The sequence below is a fragment of the Chiloscyllium plagiosum genome, chromosome 16 (genome assembly GCF_004010195.1).
Source record: "Chiloscyllium plagiosum isolate BGI_BamShark_2017 chromosome 16, ASM401019v2, whole genome shotgun sequence".
NCBI classification, from domain to species: domain Eukaryota; kingdom Metazoa; phylum Chordata; class Chondrichthyes; order Orectolobiformes; family Hemiscylliidae; genus Chiloscyllium; species Chiloscyllium plagiosum.
In genome coordinates, this window is record NC_057725.1 from 57,429,566 (window position 1) to 57,448,422 (window position 18,857).

At 43.2% G+C, this 18,857-nt stretch overlaps 1 protein-coding gene across 5 annotated transcripts in view; it reads left to right on the forward strand.

Moving 5' to 3' along the window:
- Positions 1-17,209, forward strand: part of LOC122557942 (potassium voltage-gated channel subfamily KQT member 1) — a 682,968-nt gene extending 665,759 nt beyond the window's left edge. For all 5 annotated transcript variants that reach the window (XM_043706183.1, XM_043706180.1, XM_043706184.1 and 2 more), the window contains one exon: positions 14,871-17,209. In XM_043706183.1, coding sequence (XP_043562118.1) covers positions 14,871-15,071 — 201 coding nt within the window. In that variant the 3' untranslated portion in view covers positions 15,072-17,209. The remainder of the gene's footprint in view (positions 1-14,870) is intronic.
- The last annotated feature ends 1,648 nt before the right edge of the window (positions 17,210-18,857 follow it).

The following is an 18,857-nucleotide window of genomic DNA, read 5'->3' on the forward strand; positions in this document are numbered from 1 at the left end:
AAGTGGTTCTCTTGATGACTATGTTTATTTAAAAGTGCATGTAAGTTTAATAAATGGTGTGTTTTCATATATTAAACACAAAAGTATCAATGCAATTAGTATTTAGTGTTTTGCTGATGAAATCAGCTTAAGTTCCAAAGAAGGAATATCTCGTTTTCATTTTCAGATGTTACCCAGTTCAACAGCTTTAGATCAGGGTCTAGATAAGACCCACAGTCTACTTATTAAACATGTTTTGGCAGTGTGTTATGAGCCAGCCTGGCATTTAGTTGCCCCAAGAAAGTGATGGAAACCTCAATCTTGAAGTGTTAATAGTAGTTTGATATCATTGAATTGTTTTCTATGCAGTCCATTAGAAGTAGGACAAATCTGTTATGAACTATTACAACCCCATTAATCTGCTCTGAATTATTAATAAAATGTTGGACATTGTCATTGACAGTAATGTTATCATACCTTTGTTACTTTGAGTTCTGCCTGGATCCAAACCTTATTTCAAACCTTAATCCAAACATGCACAAAAGAACTGAAGTCCCAATGTGTGGTAAGAGTAAATGCCTTTGCCTTTAACATTTGACTGAGTGTGGCATTAAAGGGCTCTTGGAAATTAAACTCAATGGGAGTCAAGGAAAGCCCTCCACTGCCTGAATCACAGCCAGTACAAAGGAAGATGGGGTTCTTTGAAGTCAATCATCTCAGTGCCAGTACAATGCTGCAGGAGTTCTTAATGTAGTGAACCAGGCACAACCTTGAGCTGTATCATCAATGGCCTCCAACTTCAAGTCAGAAGTGGGGACATTCACTGATGATTGTAGTATTCAGTTCTATTGCAAGTTCCTCGATGCTGAAACAGTCCATGATGCAGCAACAACAGACAATCTTCAGTTTCCAGTATTCTCTGAGAGAGCAGTTAACATCTCAAATAAAATCCTAGGAACTTTGCATGTGAACAAAGAATGTCAAAGATAAATTTTCTTGTTCAGTGTGAACAAATGGTAAACAACGGATATTTTGTTAGGACATTGTGTGGTTATATTAATTGAAAAACAAATGGATGTCTCATGTTGTTCCAGTTGATGACAGGAGCTGTTTGCTGTTCACTAGGTCTTCAGAAGTCCCTTAATTGAAGCCATTCAGCCATGCTGTTTGGTAAGTGCAGAATCTTAGCCAAACCTGAGACTTTGAAACAGGGAATTCTGTTAGCTTTTGATTGTTATTAGCTCAACTGTAATGATAGTTTAAGAGGAGCATATTGTGCACCAGAGTGTATGAACTAGCCATGCTGGGTTCTCAAGATCTTTGACGGTGAGGGTGGAAAAAATATTGTATGAGGTACCAATTATAACACACGTTTTGTTAACACGAATTCGCTCTAACACAATTGACAAATTGTGTTATGCACTTTGACACTGTTTCTAAAGCGTGAAGTTTTAGAGTGTGCATTGGTAACGTGATTCTGGCCCCATTTAGTTTTCATGGTGCTGCCATTAGGCAGTTTTCTTGTAAAAGGGGATTGCACAAGAACGGAGCCACCATGCTATAGCAGAACGAACTGTAATTGGATCCTTTTTGAAATACTGATCAGGTTCAAGAACCAATCAGATCAGCTATGTGTGAGGAGCCAAACTGAGTGAAATGCATAGTGTTGGGAGTGTAGCAATGGGAGTCAGTATGGCATGGAAGCCCTGAGAGTTCATAAAAAGAGGAAGTAGGAACAGAGGGAACTAAAGTTCCTGACAGATTTTCAACATTGGAAGTAAGCAAGAATTGAACAGCATAAGCAAGACAATGTTTTAGGGCAGCAAGTGTTTGCATTAAGGAGAACAGAGAGGTTATCCAGACTATGAGGGAATGATAGAATTTACTACAAGGACCATCGGTAATCCCCCTTTGTATGTTGTTTCCCATGTGCCAAGCTCTGGGACTTGTCTGTTGGGTGGATAAAATGCACGAGAGGATTTTGGCTCATATCAGAGCCATATGTATTCTATTTGTTTTAGAAACAGTTCAGTGAAGGTTCACTCAAACCATTTCTGGATTGAGGGGTTTATCCTCTGATGAAAAACTGAACATGTTGGGTCTGTCTCAATTAGAGTTTAGAAGAATGAGAGGCAGTCTTAATGAAGCATATAAGGTGCTGAGGGGACTTGATAACATGGATCCTGAAAGGATATTTTCCCTTGTGGGATAGACTAGAACTAAAGGACACAGTTTAAAAATAAAGGATCTCCCTTTTAAGACAGTAATGAAGAGACATCATGAATCTGTGGCACTCTCTTTCCCAGACAGTGGTGCTCATTTAATATTGTTAAAGCAAGTCAAAGCAATCAAGGCCAGATAGGAGTGTGGAGTTGAGACCACAATCAAACCAGCCACCATCTAATTTGAATGGTGGAGCAGTCTCAAGGGACCAAAGGGCCTATTTATGCTCCTAACACACATGCTCCATCAGTAAGGGAGGAACTCAGTTTGTATTGGGGCCAGATGTAGGTAATGAGCAACAAAGGTCCTAAAATGGACTTCAGATGCTAAACAAAAGAGTGAAGGACTAATAGATTGGTAATCACAGGACTTATTGCCAAAGCCATATGTTGTATACATAAAGGGAAGATAGATCCAGTGGGTAAATATATTTAGCAGAAGGGTTGGCCAGAAGGCTGGATTGCAATGCAGAGTGATGCCAACAGCATGGGTTCAATTGCCACACCAGTCAATGTTACCATGAAGGACTTTCCTTCTCAACCTCTCCCCTCACTTCAGGCATGGTGACCCTCAGAATAAAATACCACCATATATCCCCAATTTGAAGAGCAGCCCTATGGTCCTGTAGGAGGTGGTAACTTCATTTGTAACAGTGAGTCCTAATTGACTACTTCTGAGGAATCCGAACCTACTATAAGAGCAGCCTTTGCCTACCCTGAAATAAAATTTAGGCTGGATTTAGTCTAGAGGTGGAAGAGATACTAGAATGAACCAATTATTAGAATGGAGTCAGGGTAATAAAGTAAGAAAAAGCAAGGAATGCTATCATATGTATTGACATGAATGGAAAAACAGGAGTTCAGAACTAGAGGGCATAGGTTTAGGGTGAGAGGGGATAATGTAAAAGAGACCTACGAAGCAACTTTTTCACACAGAGGGTGGTACGTGTATGGAATGAGCTGCCAGAGAAAGTGGTGGAGGCTGGTAGAATTGCAACATTTAAGAGGCATCTGGATGGGTATATGAATAGGAAGGGTTTGGAGGGATATGGGCCGGGTGCTGGCAGGTGGAACTAGATTGAGTTGGGGTAGCTGGTCAGCATGGACGGGTTGGACCGAAGAGTCTGTTTCCATGCTGTACATCTCTATGTGTCTATGAATGATTTAGAAGTGATTTTAAAAGGGATCTAATATTATAAAGGAAAGCAAAATCTGCCTTATGAAGGCCAAGCAGACAAATCTACAAGACTGTGTTTAATTCAGAAAAGAAAGGAAGAAAATGTTATTTCCTTGGGAAGGGTTCCTGCCAAACATTTCTTTTTTTCCTATCTGGAAGATAAAGGAAACAAAGTTAGTCATAGTACATTATAGTAGCCCACCAAATTAAGTGCAGAGGTTATAGGAGTATGAAAATCACAAGATGAGGTTTCAGTTCTAATTACAATCTTTTGGACTTAGAAAACACTTATGAGGGCAATCTGTATGTGTTACATATCCAGGTAACCTAGTTCCTCCCCTCCAAGCTACGAATTAAAAACCTTTCCTGATCTCATGTCAGAATATATGGGTCAAAGTAAGCACAGAACAGAGATTTTAACTGCACTGTGTGTGTTTTTAAACTGTCTGTGTTCAGTAATTATATTCATCGGGATGATCACTAAAACTGCAAAAGTAATAATATGTAGGGTGAAATCTTCCCAGTCCCTGAAGAAAGTATACCACAGTGAGAAAGTTGGAAAATTTGTGTGAGATGGCTAACACAGAACCTATCGGCAGAAAGTCCCATTTTCCACGCAAGGGTTGAATGCCGGAGTAAACTTGCTAGTGCATACATTAGCATCCCTTTATTAGTTGATTCCATCACATTGACATACAGTTTCCCATTTTCCTGTCTGCTGGCAACAGTTCCCAACATGAAAGCCTAGCAACACCAGCTCGCTGCTTGCTCCCCTGGCCTCCATCTTGGAGACGGGGTTGGGGGAGGGTGTGAGGTTGTGCACCAATATTTCTGGGCACTCTTCATGGACAGTCACCCATTGCACCCCTCGTTCACAGACCATATGTACCTGCTTCACTCACATCATCATGGCACAACTCTAATCCATTTGCAGTAATTTTCTACCTGTGAATGATGTTCTTTGGAGCACATATATCTTTCATTGAAATGCTGCTGTCAGGATGCCTTGCACACAAGGACAGGTACACATTTCCTGGATTGGGCCGAGCTGCATTTCAGGGAAGGCATGCCTTATTTTGCATTTTTGCAGTTCGGCCCCCCAGTCTGAATTTAAAGACCCACAGTATGTATATTGTGGCTTGCCATCTTGTGCAGTCACAAAGTGTGGCAACTTGTCATGGTTGCAATGGTCGGTCAAGGGTCTGGACCTGGTGTTGTACATCACTGTACTATGTCAATATCTCATCTGCACTATGTGCCAACCATGTCCGTGGAAAACACACTACATGTGCTTCAACTAAATGGCCATGCCTTGAAGTTTAAGGGGAGTAGTTCATAGTTAGGTCAAGGGAGACAGACCTTCACACACTTCTGCAGATGCACCACTGAAAGCACAACAGTCTCTAACACAACTGCTCTGCCCAGGACTGTAAGAAACCACAGAAGGTGGTGTGGACAGCCCAGACCATCATGGAAGCCAACCTTCCAGCCATAGGCTCCATTTACATTTCTCATTGCTGCAGAAAGACAGCTCACACTATCAAATACTCCTCCCAGCCAGGGAATACCCTCTTCCAACCTCTTCCGTCAGGCAGAGGATACAGATGCTTGAACACATGCACCAACAGGTTCAAGAACAGTTTCTTCCCTGCCATTATTAGACTGATGAATGGACGCTCTAACTTCAAATAATGTTGATCTTGTTAATGCTGGTTTTGCTTTGCCTACCTCGTGTGCAGTGTAACGTATGCCTCACACTGTCTAAGCACCCTATGATCTGGATGTCCTTGTTTGCTATGATTTACCTGTACTGCTCGCATTACAACGCTTTTCACTGTACTTAGGTACATGTGACTACAATAAATCAAGTCTCCAAATTCTTTTGTTTGTGGGGGGAGTCCCAGCACAGTAAGTCAAGGGCAGCCTCCAATATCAGTTCAGTGCCTTGGCCATGATCCATCTAGCAGTAGAGGTGATCAGAATCAAGGTGTCTTTACTTATACAGTCTGAGGAATGAACCACAAACATCCCTAGATTCTGATGACCTGTCTGGGGAGCAAAGGTAAGTTAGTCTGAGAACTGAACAGAGATCAGTTAAAGGTTTGGACACTTATCAATCAGGGATGTCCATCTAAGTGAGCCAATGAGATGGGCCATGGTCATTCCTGAGATTTGTCCTTTTAGGTTGGGGTTATCAAGGTTTTTAGATTAGATTACTTACAGAGTGGAAACAGACCCTTCGGCCCAACAAGTCCACACCGACCCGCCGAAGCGTAACCCACCCAGACCCATTCCTCTACATTTACCCCTTCACCTAACAGTACGGGCAATTTAGCATGGCCAATTCACCTAACCTGCACATTTTTGGATTGTGGAGGAAACCGGAGGTTCTTGCTGCTGTGGGAGAGAAGCCGGGGAACTCAATTGTGAGGTTTAGAAGCTGCACGCTGGGATCAATGTTCCCTCTAATGTTTCCACCTGTGGAGCTCCGAGACTGGTGCAGAGCTTTTAGAAGTGAAAATTATGCAGCAGCATGACAGTCAATGTGCACTGAGACCATCAGTGGTTACACAGCTTAGAATAACATTATTCGGGAGGTATAGGTATTATGATTGGATGGGGGAGGTGGAGACAACGGACTAGTATATCTGGCATTGTGACTCTATAAGCCTGGGGATTGGTGAAGGGCAAAGCAGGGAGATAAAGATTTAGAGAGACGAGTTGGGTGAGATCATGAGGAAGTTTGTATCTGATGAAGTTGATGAGGAAGGCTAACACGAAGGGAATGTGTACATTGGAAGAGGGATGGAAGGGGAGATAGTCATCAAGGAAAGAGGCTGAACCTGCAACTGAGAATAAAGTAGGACCACAGTTTCCAGTCGATGTGCTGCAAGTAGCAAGCATACAAATGGAGCTGAAAATGGCTGTCACCACATGGGAAGTGGGCAGGGTAAGTGAGGGAGGGATCTTCACTCTCTAGTAAGCTGAAGCCCAACAAAGAAAATACCACCATGCACAGACACCTTTACAGTACTGGTGACAGACAGCAGTGGGCACTACATGCTGTATGCGAACCTTAGGCATTAACCGACTTTGTGGAATATAAATCCTGGTCCTAAACACTCCTGAACACACCATGCACCAACAGGAATCTATGTCAGTAATGGCTATAATGCAGAAGCGATGTATTTTCACCTTGAAGTTATCGTCTGGTGGCCTTGAGGGTTTGTATATCCAGAGGCCCCAGACATTGTGAATGTGTCCTGCCCAGAGGCAGGTCTACACCCTCCTTAGATTGAACTCCCACAGGCCGGAGGGTGGTAGGTAACATGCAGGTGAAAGGTCAGGCCACTGCTGGAGCCTACCAAGAGGAGATTTTAGAGGGGCCTGTATGTAGTTCCTCCTAAAGTGGGTGCCCCCTAGAACCATCCTGCCTCCTCATAAGGAAGGGGCACTTGGGCACACTTTCTCCTGTCACCAGCAACAAGATGGATGGATTTCAGGTCTGTTCACCTCCATGGCTGACTCTGAATGTGCCAACTCTTCATGGCACCGCCAACTTCTCGGTGAGGTCAGCCAGATGGTCACATTGCCAGAGACAGCTTATGCCCGAAATGTCGATTCTCCTGTTCCTTGGATGCTGCCTGACCTGCTGTTTTCCAGCAACACATTTTCAGCTAGAGACAGTATGACGCCAACAATGTTGCTGTAACCTTTGTATTCGTTGGGCCCAGTGCCACTACCAAATCTGCCTGTTGCTCCTGTGTCTGTTTGTGCAAAGTTGTTAATTGCTGATACCAAAGGCTCCTCTCCTGCCTGGGTCTGAGCAGGTGCCTGATCTCTGATATTCCTCTGAATGCCAATGACCTAGGGCATTTCCCCTTGGACCAGCTATGGAGATGCGGTAGTGCTGTGTGCCCATGAGTGTGCCCATGAGTAACCTCTTGACCATACTGATTCCACTAATATCTACAGGAGACAAAAAGACTTGCCAGTGAGGGGTAGAGGCTTGGAAATATTAACAATACATTCGCAGTAGTGGTAGTTGGAAAGTAATGCAGCAATGGTCAATGCTGCTTACTCAGTTGCCAGGATATGAGGATTTTGGCATCTCCACAGGACTGGTCCCATTTTTTGCCTGCTACAGACAGGGTTCTCTCTTCAGAGGGTGTGAGGAAAGATCTTAAGTTGTTGTGTTTGGAACTATATTCTCTTGCTTAAATTTTCTTCAAAATTAACACTTTTCTGAATTGGTAATGTGAATGCCGCTGATTACATGATGCCCGTTGACCACAATTTCTGCAAAGTTCTGTCCAGCAGTAGCCATTGAAAGAACATTCCAGTCAAGCCATCACCAAGTATTAGTTGACGAGATGTTTACCTCAACGAGTTCTGAACACAATTGCAATTTTCTGATCAAAATCTATTCTGTCTTGACTTGGTGCAAATTACTCCACACTCCTCTGTCCAAAAACGTAATCTTAGCGAGGCCACCAAATCCATCTTGTTAGCCAAGTCTCTCTGCCCAAAGCCCTAGCCACAAAGCTGAAATTACTGGGTTTTTTAAATTGCATTTAACTATACAGTTTTGTCTTTTATTGATCAGTCTGCTTGGAAGATCAAAAGAGTAAGCAGTCCCAGGCTTTGCTAAAAGCCTTCTTCTGAATTCTGAAAGTCTTTCATTTCTCTCAGGACTGGAAACTGGTGGCTTTACTAAGTTACCACTTTTTAATTATTTTGATCACCAAAAAAGACAGCAGAGTTGAGAGAACGATCAGAAAATGGCCGTGTTCTTCCCTCTGACCAACCCATCCTCCCAGCTACCAACCAAATTCATACCTGCCATCGACCAACCAGGTCATATCCTCTGCCCGTGTTCACTGATCCCTACCTCATCACTCCGCCTCTCTCCCCACCCAAATCCTTCCCCCATCCCCCACTCCCCTTTATCTGCAGCTCCCCCCACACCCACCCCCAGTTCTGAAGAAGGGTTACACCCGAAACGTGGACTTCTCCGCCTCCTGATGATCCCTGGCTTCCAGCCCCCTGCTTGTCTACCCCCTATTGAAATTGAAGTTATAGTCGTTTTTGTGATACCATTCTGTTCATGGAGGTGATTTGAAAGTTGCCTGTCTCCTCAGTGAGACTCCTAATACAACACTGCTCTCAGTTTTGCTGATTTGGAGACGCCAGGGTGTACAAAGTTAAAAATCACACAACACCAGGTTATGGTCCAACAGGTTTATTTGGAAGCACTAGCTTTCGGAGCGCTGCTCCTTCATCAGGTGGTTGTCACCTGATGAACCACCTGATGAAGGAGCAGCGCTCCGGAAGCTAGTGCTTCCAAATAAACCTGTTGGACTATAACCTGGTGTTGTGTGATTTTTAACTCAATTTTGCTGTCTATGTATCAAGGAAGGTGTTGAGTCCGTTGAGTATTTTGTACGTCAAATAAATGCAGAAAGAACATATGTTCCTATGTGTGTAGCATTTTTAAAATGTCTAAATTTTAGACATTTAAAATGCTTTAAAATGTCTAAATTTAAGTTAAAATGTCTTTAAAATACTTTGCACTCTAGCTTCCAACTCTTTCAACAGTGTGGTTTAGTCTGTCTCCACTTGCACCTTGGTGTGGACTCAGTCAAACACAATGATTATCTACAGCAAATCGACAAAGTGGAGGGGCACAACTGGAGGATTTAATAGCGATCACTAATGTGTTCTATGGAAGCAGAATACTGTGGATGCTGGAAATCAGAAACAGAAACAGAAAGTGCTGGAGAAACTCAGCAGGTCTGGCAGCATCTGTGGAGAGAGAGAGAGAGAGAGAGACAGAGTTAATGTTTCAAGACATAATTGACCCCAGTCCTGCTTTCCTTTCTGTAACACCCCACAAATTAAGATTAGGGGCAGGAATATTGGCCCCATGATAGCATATCTGGAGTGAATAAATTAGAGTGAATGTATGTCTAATGTGAATAACATACACGGGTGAGTGTGATAAGCAGGTGTCCCGTGAACTTGCTCTGGGTAGACAAAGAGGTTACCAATGAGCACAAAATTCAATAACAGGAGAATCTGCACCTGTAATGTTCGAACATTCCAGTGCAGTGACCTGCCATATAGTATAGACTTGTGAAATACGAGAACAAACTCGGGAAGGTACAGAGTCAGACTTGTGGGCACAGACTGAATGTTGCTTTTCAGGGCTTGCTCTGATTGAAATCCAAGCTCCATCATTGACTACAATGGAGCTTCTGCTCAGTTTGGGAGGAGAAAAAAAAACTTAAAACATTCAATGAAAAGACAGCCTTCCCAACCCCCTAATAAAAACGTTTTGGTAAAAATCCAATGCCTAAACATTTATCCTGTGTACTTTTCATTTCTACTGTTGAAAACTAATCACGGCCTTGGAAAGTGTAGAAACATTACAATTGCAGTACCATTTTGCTAAATAGTATTACTTGTTTCACAGTGGGTTATTATTTGGTTGTTGGGTGTTACCTACGGCTGAGGGCTAGCACTCTTGCATCTGAGTCAGAAGGTCTTAGGTCCCACTCCAGAAATTTGAGTATGGAATCTGGAGTGGCATTCAAGTTGGTTCAATTCCTATGTTAGCTGAGGATACCGTGAAGGATTCTCCTTCTTAACCACCCCCCAGGGGTAAACGATGACCAGTTGTCTCTCTGCAATGAGAGAGCAGCCCTTTGGTCTGGTAGGACGATGGCGACTTTACTGAGGGGATGACATCTTATCAGAACTACAATTCTGAGATGCGATGTTCAACCTGAGCATCAGTCTATTCTGTCAGGTGGATGTAAAAGGTGTGCCTGGGAGTTAGCAATGCTGCCTGTCACAAAGTCACTTACTCAGGGAATCAACTGTTTGAAGAAGAGCCAAGAGGATTTTGCCAGTGTCCTGTTAACATTTGAAGCCTTGCTGTGCTGACCATTGTGGTGACTATCTGGCAAGTGTAAACTACCAGTGGGTAATTTCCCTGTTACCCAAACCTCTGAAAATGTCATTGGGTTGAAGTCAGAAATATTGGACAGTTCCAAATTACCTAACCGGAACACAATCCAGAAAATGTTAGACAAAAAAAAGTCCTTGCTTAACTCTCGGGTAACTGTTTAACTGCCTCCTTCCCAATCACTCTCACTCCAACAACTCCCTCCTTGAGCTCGCAACTATACACCACTTCTTGACTCCACGTCAATCCTACCTGACCCAACCACGCTGCCTAGCTCAACACTTGACCACTCCAAGATGGTGACAGAGTAGAATACTCCTGTCAGAGCTCTTCTGCTCGCCAGTGTCTTTCCCTTTTCCTTCTTTTTATTCTCCTCTTTGTAGCTTTTCTTTTCCTTGCCCTCCCCCCCCCCCCCCCCCCCCCCCACCCCACTGCCCTATCTGGAGAGTGGAGTCGAGGAGGGGAGCGAGAGGACAGTGGACCATGTCCCAATGCAGAGTGCAGCGAGCACAGGCCAAGTTCAAGGTTTGTGTAAAGACTTCTTCAACCACTGGGATTAATGACAGCCCATAAACTAACAGCCACGTTCAGACAAAAACTCACCGGAACAAAAGACCCTGTACCCATCATGTGCAAGACTAATGCAATTTACATGATTCCATGCAAAAACTGCACGCAACACTATATAGGACAAACAGGCAGACAACTAGCAATCCACATCCACGAACACCAACTGGCCACTAAACGCCATGATCAGCTGTTCTTGACAGCGTTAATCATAAATTCGACAACAGAGGCATAGAAGCCTTGTCCAGTATTGCCCTCACCTGACGGGCACATGAGTCATAGAGATATACAGTGCAGGAACAGACCCTTCAGTCCAACTAGTCCAAGCCAACCAAACATCCTAACCTAATCTAGTCACATTTGCCAGCACTTAGCCCATATCCCTCTAAACCCTTCCTATTCATATAGCCATCAAGATGCCTTTTAAATGCTGTAATTGTACCAGCCTCCACCACTTCCTCTGGCAATTCATTCCATGCACGCACCACTCTCTGTGTGAAAAAGTTGCCCTGAAGGTCTGTTTTATATCCTTCCCCTCTCACCATAAACTTATGCCGTCTAGTTTTGGACTCACCCACCCCAGGGAAAAGACTTGGGCTATTCATCCTATCCATGCCTCTCATGATTTTATAAATCTCTATAAGGTCATCCCTCAGCCTCCAACGCTTCAGGGAAAACAACCCCAGCCTACTCAGCCTATCCCTCTAGCTCAAATCCTCCAAGCCTGTCAACATCCTTGTAAATCTTTTGTGAACCCTTTCAAGTTTCACAATATCCTTCTGATGGGACAACATCCATCGACACCCCCTGTGGGTAATTGCAGGTACACTCGGCCATTGATTTGTCAGTGCACTGGATGGATAGCGATGAGGAACAAAAAGTTTTGGACAGTTTTTCCTTTTCCCCATGCAAGAGTTGTTGAAGTCAGTCATAGCATTCCATAAATGACAGCTGCAGAGCCGGGCTTGCCAATAAGGAGAGAATAAGAGTCTTTTGGGAACCAAATAGGTTCAGTTTTCCAAGTCTGCAGTTCCAGTGATAAGCCATACTGTTCGACACCTCTTATTGGGTAATTGCAGGTACACTCAGCAATTGAATTGAACAGCCTGAAAGCTGCAGGTAGGCTCTTCCGGCCCTATTCATTTGCGCAGTTAGCAAGATTCCCTATAAAATTGTCACTTATTGAAGCAACAATTCCTGTCCAGTAAAGTTAGGAGTCCCATTTTCACACAATTCCCATTGCAACATCGACATAGAATATCACCATTAAACTGTTGACAGTTCATACATGACAGCCTGTTATTCAAAAGAAAGCAGCAGGAGTAAGGATTTGCACCTGGTTCCAGGCCTTGGTTTAGCTGGTAATTAAAGTTGCTTGCAAGCTTCGGCCTGTAGCAGAGGCAGAATGCTAATCCTCTGGGCACACCTGGCCAAACAATGCTGACTTCCCCCACCTCCATCATTGCAAAATTAGCTGCCTATTGACTCCCTTGATTGCATAGAAACCTATTTTCTCAAAGTAAAATAAATTACCTGGGCAGGTTACAGGGGGGAAAAGACTGGGTCATGAGGTAAAATGTGTTGCCAGATGTAATTTGTACATATCTAGGGAAGATTTAGCAGAAAAGTGTTTGACCGTAGTAAGGGTAAAAAAAAAGATGTTTCCATTGAAAGTTTATTTCACTGCTCAATGTATGAGAATAACTGGCCTTTTATACACCACTATCAGTCAGTAAAACATCTCAAGGTGTTTCACAGCAGTGTTAGTAAACAGATTGTAACATAGCTATATAAAGAGATATTAAAAGAGGTGACCAAAAGCTTAGAGAAAGAAATAGGATTGAAAGAAGGTTTCGTTAATGATACAAAGGGCAAGAAAATTCGAGAAATTAAAGCCTAAGAGCAGTTCACATGTCTGTGCAAAGTGGCTGATTTCAACTTCTTATCCCACTCTGTACCTTGAGTTTTGTGTTGGTTCTAACATGCTGCCTGCAATTAATTGGCTCTTTGTCTCGGTCTAATATCTTTAACTGCTTGTCATCCTGCAGTGTCTGCATCTAAACAAACACGTAGCAGCTGCCTTTTTGGTTTATTTTCCTTTCCTGTGTGCCTCGTCCTGCACCTGAACAGTGTAATCTTGAGGATCTGACTCTGGCTATTTTTAACTCTCCGTACATAATGCCAAAAGAGCTGCTGAGACACTTCCTTTCATTGGGGATTCTTATCTGAGCTTCACTGATTTGATATCACTCTGGAATGTTGCTTACTACTTCTCCCACTTCTGTGGCACTATCAGTGCATCGCTGCATGAGACATATTTAAGCAGCTACCGAGAACCATTGAAGAATAACTAAGTGCTTTCCAGCCATCTATGTACTTTTAAAGTATGATTGCTTTCATAATGTGATATCATCATATTCCTGATGAAGGGCTTATGCCCAAAACATCGATTCTCCTACTCCTTGGATGCTGCCTGACCTGCTGTGCTTTTCCAGTGCCAGTGCTATCTCAATTGCTATCATAATGTAGGCAAACATGGCAACCAGTTTATGTACAGCATGTCCAAAAAATTGCAATGGGGTTAATAACACAGGTAATTGGTTCAGAGATGTTGATTGATGGCAATGTCTTAACTAGGACACTGGAAGAACACTTTTAACTTCGTCAAAGTCAGTCATTGTGGTTGGATGAACAATCCGGTGGCACTATTTGAATTAAGTCTGAATAGTCTTGTGCCACCCCAATTTTAAACCGATGGGAATTAGCCTCAGATTAACATCTCAATCAATAAGCACTCACCAGCATTGTACCCCTCAGTAGTGCATTGAATAATTGGTGCAGGTAATGTAAAATTGTTGTGTCTGTACAATATTAAACTGACTGTGCCCAAACAGATTTATCTTTTGGCTGTGTGAAGATAAAGGCAGTATTTCACCATTACTTCCAACAGTCATGAATCAAAATAGCTCTTGAGAGGATTGTGCACAAGTAAGAACCATCGGGATTCTGGTAGAATGACAGCCCAGACTGCCTTGAATAAGAAGGAGGAGCCTCAACTTTAACCTATCCTGCCTGTTTGAAGCAGAGAGTGTTCAGGTGGGGCGCCCCTTTTACAGCCTTTCATATTCCTGAAGTCAAACCAGGTGGACTAGGTTACAATTGGGTCTAGAACCCAAGCTGATTTTGCAAAGGAGTTTGGTGCAGTGGTCACACAAGGCAGGTCTCCCTCTCTCACTGAGCACAAACCATACCATTCAGTGTCGGAAGGGAACTTAACAGGACTTATTCAAGTGGACTCTCAGTGCACTGAGCTCTAGTTCAGCCAAGAGTGAATAAGCAAGACCACAGCCCAAGTGCTGACCCAAGCTCGCTTCTGAGACTGGAGAGTGTTTTTGTTTTGGAGAGTGACAGTGATATTCTGCATTTCCCGCCCTCTGATCATAAGATTCAGATTTGGCTGGTCCAAGAATCCTGACCAAAGCCCAAAGACCCAGGTTTCTACAGCCAATACCTTCTCCTCCATCCTGACCACCCATCCCACCTTTTCTCGGTCATCTATTAGTCAGTTGAGAGAAAGGAAGACCAGAAACTCACAATGTCATACTATTAGTATTGCAACATTTATCAGGCCTTAATTTAAGGCCTCCAAGTTTCTACACACTATGTATCTCTCCACGGTGATCACATGGCTTTTTGTGGGAGCTCACTGTGTGTAAATTGGCCGCTGTGCTTCCTACGCAACAACACGGCACTTCAAAAAAATAGTTCACTTGTGTTTAAAGAGTATTGTGACATCCTGAGGTTGGAAGAGGTGCTGCATAAGTGCGCATCTCGCTCTTTTTGAAATATGCCAACACTGACTGATATTAAAAATGCCAGCTAACTTCCAACGCATACTTTGTGTTTCTATTTGCAAAGCTCCTACTGATTGATTGTGTCTCCTCTCTCCAAACAGGTCGTGGACATGGATCAGAAGTTAAATACCATTACGGGTATGTTGCAGCTTTTGGTTGCCAACCAGCAAGAACAGTCCCGCCCTCAGGCTGACCCTCAGGCAGAGAGATCCACGATACAAGCTGTTGCATCAACTCACATTTCCTTGCCCAGCTACGAGCAGTTGACCGTGCATAGGAAAGACCAAGACAACGTGGCCTGATCTCTGATCCTCTACTTTCTGAAATTTAGTAGCGTTGAAGAGATTGGAAGAGACCTGTTCAATATTGTAAGATAGCCCTCAAGGTCGCACGCACAACTGGCACAAACCACAGGAAGGGCTGAACATTTACTGAAGAAGTCTGTGAAACTTGAAAGCACCCACCATTAGACTGTGTATGTTTTCACAGCCCAGGCATCCCTTCCCATTCCGGTTTGCGGATCTCACCAGTTTTGCAAAGGAAGAGTACGTCATACCACTCTGCCAAGCTTCAGAAATCTCCTGACTACATTTCAACTCTCCTTTGGCTGTTTTCGTTCAGGCAAATGTGACGATTGTGCTTGGACTGCCTGAAAGATAAGAGGAAAAGACCAACTAGCACACAGCGTTAACACAAATTGTAATCCTTTTTAGAGTAGACATGATGTTTTAAATTGCAAAAATCACTATGGTGTATGATTGAGAAGCATTTGAAGCTCAAAGTCAGTGTATTGCACGCACTCTTCTCCCACCTTCTCAGTGGCAGCCTAAGATGTATTTAACTATAAACAAAGAGACCCCTCCAGTCTCTCTTTCACATCTGATCTGGGCAGCATACTAAGCATAAGGGTGACATCCAGGAAAAATCAATCTGGGGTCAGTTGCCCACGGCACAATGGGTCAGTGTCCACCAACTAGTTCCCAAAGTCTTTTATCCCAGTTTGTTCCAGGATTAGTATTTTCTTCAGGACTGGAATGTGCATACTTCCTCATTAGCTGAAGTCCTCCACACTTGGGTTCACTCAAATTACTACACTTGGGTTTTCCTTCCCCATTTTATTTTTGAATGCCTTCAGGCGAGTGGGGCTGATACAGCCTCAGCTACACTTCTCCTTTTAACTGGAACAATGGGGATGGCCATGACTTCCCCTGTCACTGTCAGTATGACTTGGTGATTGACAAGTGAGCTCGGGGCAGCCACTGACTTGTTTGTTTTACCCTAACTTCCCCTTTCCAATGATTCTCAGAAGTTGGCAGGCCAACATACTACTGCAAACAATGTTTGACTTCCCTCTACAAATGAAGCAAAGTGTGGCTAGGGGTTTAACTGACGTCCCTTTGCAGGATTTAAAAGAAAATTGCTTGGGAAATTTTGACTGTGGCAATAGTGTGAAGCCGCAAGAGTGTAGGATTTTACATCCCAATTTTTTACGGAGCTCTTGGGAGAACAACTGGGAATGATTCATTGGTTTATCAGCTGATTAAATTTCCCCAGTCCCTCCCAACTTTCAGTCAACATTCCTTTCCACAACTAGCGCGTGCGGTTTTAATGTGCGTCAGTCATTAGGCAATTCGATGGAATGGAGGCAAGGACCAGAAGAAACATTCAGCTGAGCTTCAAACCTCAGGGATCGATTTCACCTTCTTCACTTTAAGTGAAAAGCAGGCAGAAGCATTCTCCATAATCTCTGCCAGCTCACTGCCAGGGGAGGGGATGTGAGAAAGTTCCAACATAGATGGAGTTGGCAATTTCGACACACCAATCCAGTCAACGTGTTGAAATTTCAAATCACCTTCCCGGTTTACTGGCTGTCCAAATGAGTGACTTGTATCGCTGACCAACATCTGAGCTAAGGCAAAGGCCCACAGATTTATTCATCAAAAGGCAATCACTAATCTGTCGGGTGCTGACCCCAGTCATTCCAGTCAGGATCTCAAGTGGTGGGGGCAATGGGAGGAGGAGAGGCGTGAGATGTGAAATGGAAGTGACCTGCTATAAATCCTAAACTTGAAATAAATAAAAACAGAAAATGCTAGAAATACTCAGCAAAGCTGGCACCATCGGTAGAGAGAGAGAGAGACACAAAGTTTTTCTGCCAGCAAAACAATGACTCTCTGTCCCTTTTGTGTCCGTGGCAAGAAAGATTGAGCAGGATGTGTAATGGATGACCACTTTGCTGCTCCCCATTTTGTGCCTCCTTCCCCACTGAAGTTTATCCTAATGGTCATATGGTATTGGATCAGACAACGCAGGAAGATATAAAACTTGGTCAGTAAAAACACAAAAGCACTCCAAATGCTGTAAAAAAATAGAATTTGCTGGAAAAGCTCAGCAGGTCTGGCAGCATCAGTTCCGAGGAAGGGTCATTCGCCCTAAAGCTTTAACTCTGATTTCCCTCCACAGATGCTGCTGGACCAGCTGAGCTTTTCCAGCAAATTCTATTTTTCTTTTTGTCTGTAAAACTCAGTGCTCAGTCTGCATTGACCCTGAACTGAAGCCAGCAGTTAGGAGGTAGTGTGACCATTTGCTTCCAAACCCGAGAGTTAGAAAGAGATTTGGGAGGAGAATCAATGGTGATTGTTTAACCTGTTCTGGGAAGGGCTCCGTGAAATCAGGATTGATCTGAATTGCAATGCACTCAATTGCCAGCTAAGAGTTAAAACAAAGTTTACTGCTTACCCCAGTGGTATGGAGCTACTCCTCTGGTACCTGTTGACCTTGCCACTTTGGGCAGCAGTCATATATATAACACCTGGACCCAAGTTGGCAGACATTTGATAATTATATGCATCATGACATCATGTCATCCAATGCACTTATCACCAATTGTGCCTTTATGACATTAGGCTCTGGGACATGCTATGCATTCTATAAGAAACAGGTAAGGAGTTGACAATTTAAACTTGAGGCACTTTGTGAATAAGATTAAGGTTTGGAGGAAAACATGCTTTGGGTTGCATCCAGCCGAGTCACTCCCGTCTCGGGCGAGCAAGCACCACATTCCTGATCGGTCGAGAATCATTGTGCAATGCCGGAATTCCAGAAAAGTGGAAGATCTGACCCCTCTCTCTCCACAATTGTTCACATTTATAACTGGAACTCTTCCAGTTTAACACACCCAGCAGTGCTGGATCGGGAGGTGGTGAGTGCAGGGAGTTTGGACAAAGTCTAGTGGACGGATTACTGTGATCTTCTGTTACTCAGAATTTTTTTTGTCTTCCGTTTTCAGAAGAAGCCATGCATATTTTATTCTATCCTAACTTCCTGCTTTCCCTTCATCTTTTCCTCGTGGGACCTTGCACATAGCCACTTTATTGTTATATTTGTTTGACACTTGCCGGATGTGTTGACACTCATTGGTTTTGTTTGCCAGTTGATAGACCTAGTCAAAAGTTTTAATTGTACTGTAGCCATTGAAACAAGGATGCATGCCATTGACCCACTGCCCCTTATCACTTGCTCACCCTTCCCGTCCCAATCTGGCAGCAATGGAGAGACATGAAATCTCCACTTTGTAATAAAAAGATTCAAATAAACTAGCGTTGAGATCGAATACAGGGCAGACCTCAACGAAAACCTTCTGATGTGCCAGCCCATGTTTGCTCCCATTTTAAGTGATGGAAAAGGAGCCAAGTCAAGTTGAAGTCACTATGTCAAATATTAATATTGTTCAAAGGATCAGCCATCCAAGAAACTAATGATATCGTAAAATGCTAGGGAATTTCAGTGAAGTCCAGTTCATCTCAAAACTATAAGCGATGCCATGACAATTGCACAAAGCACTATACCTAATAGTTTTCTTTTTAAGAATGAAGTCACTTGGTGCCTGCCAGGGGTACAATTCTATGTACAAAGATCTATTTACAGTTGGATAATAGGAAAACCAACATGTCAATCAACAAAATGAAGAATTCTTTTATCTGTATATATAAAGACATAGATTATATATAGTAGATTTTCTACTGATATTTACAACCTGGGGTTTCATATAAATTTTATAAATTTTCCTTCTCAAATGAGGTTGATTC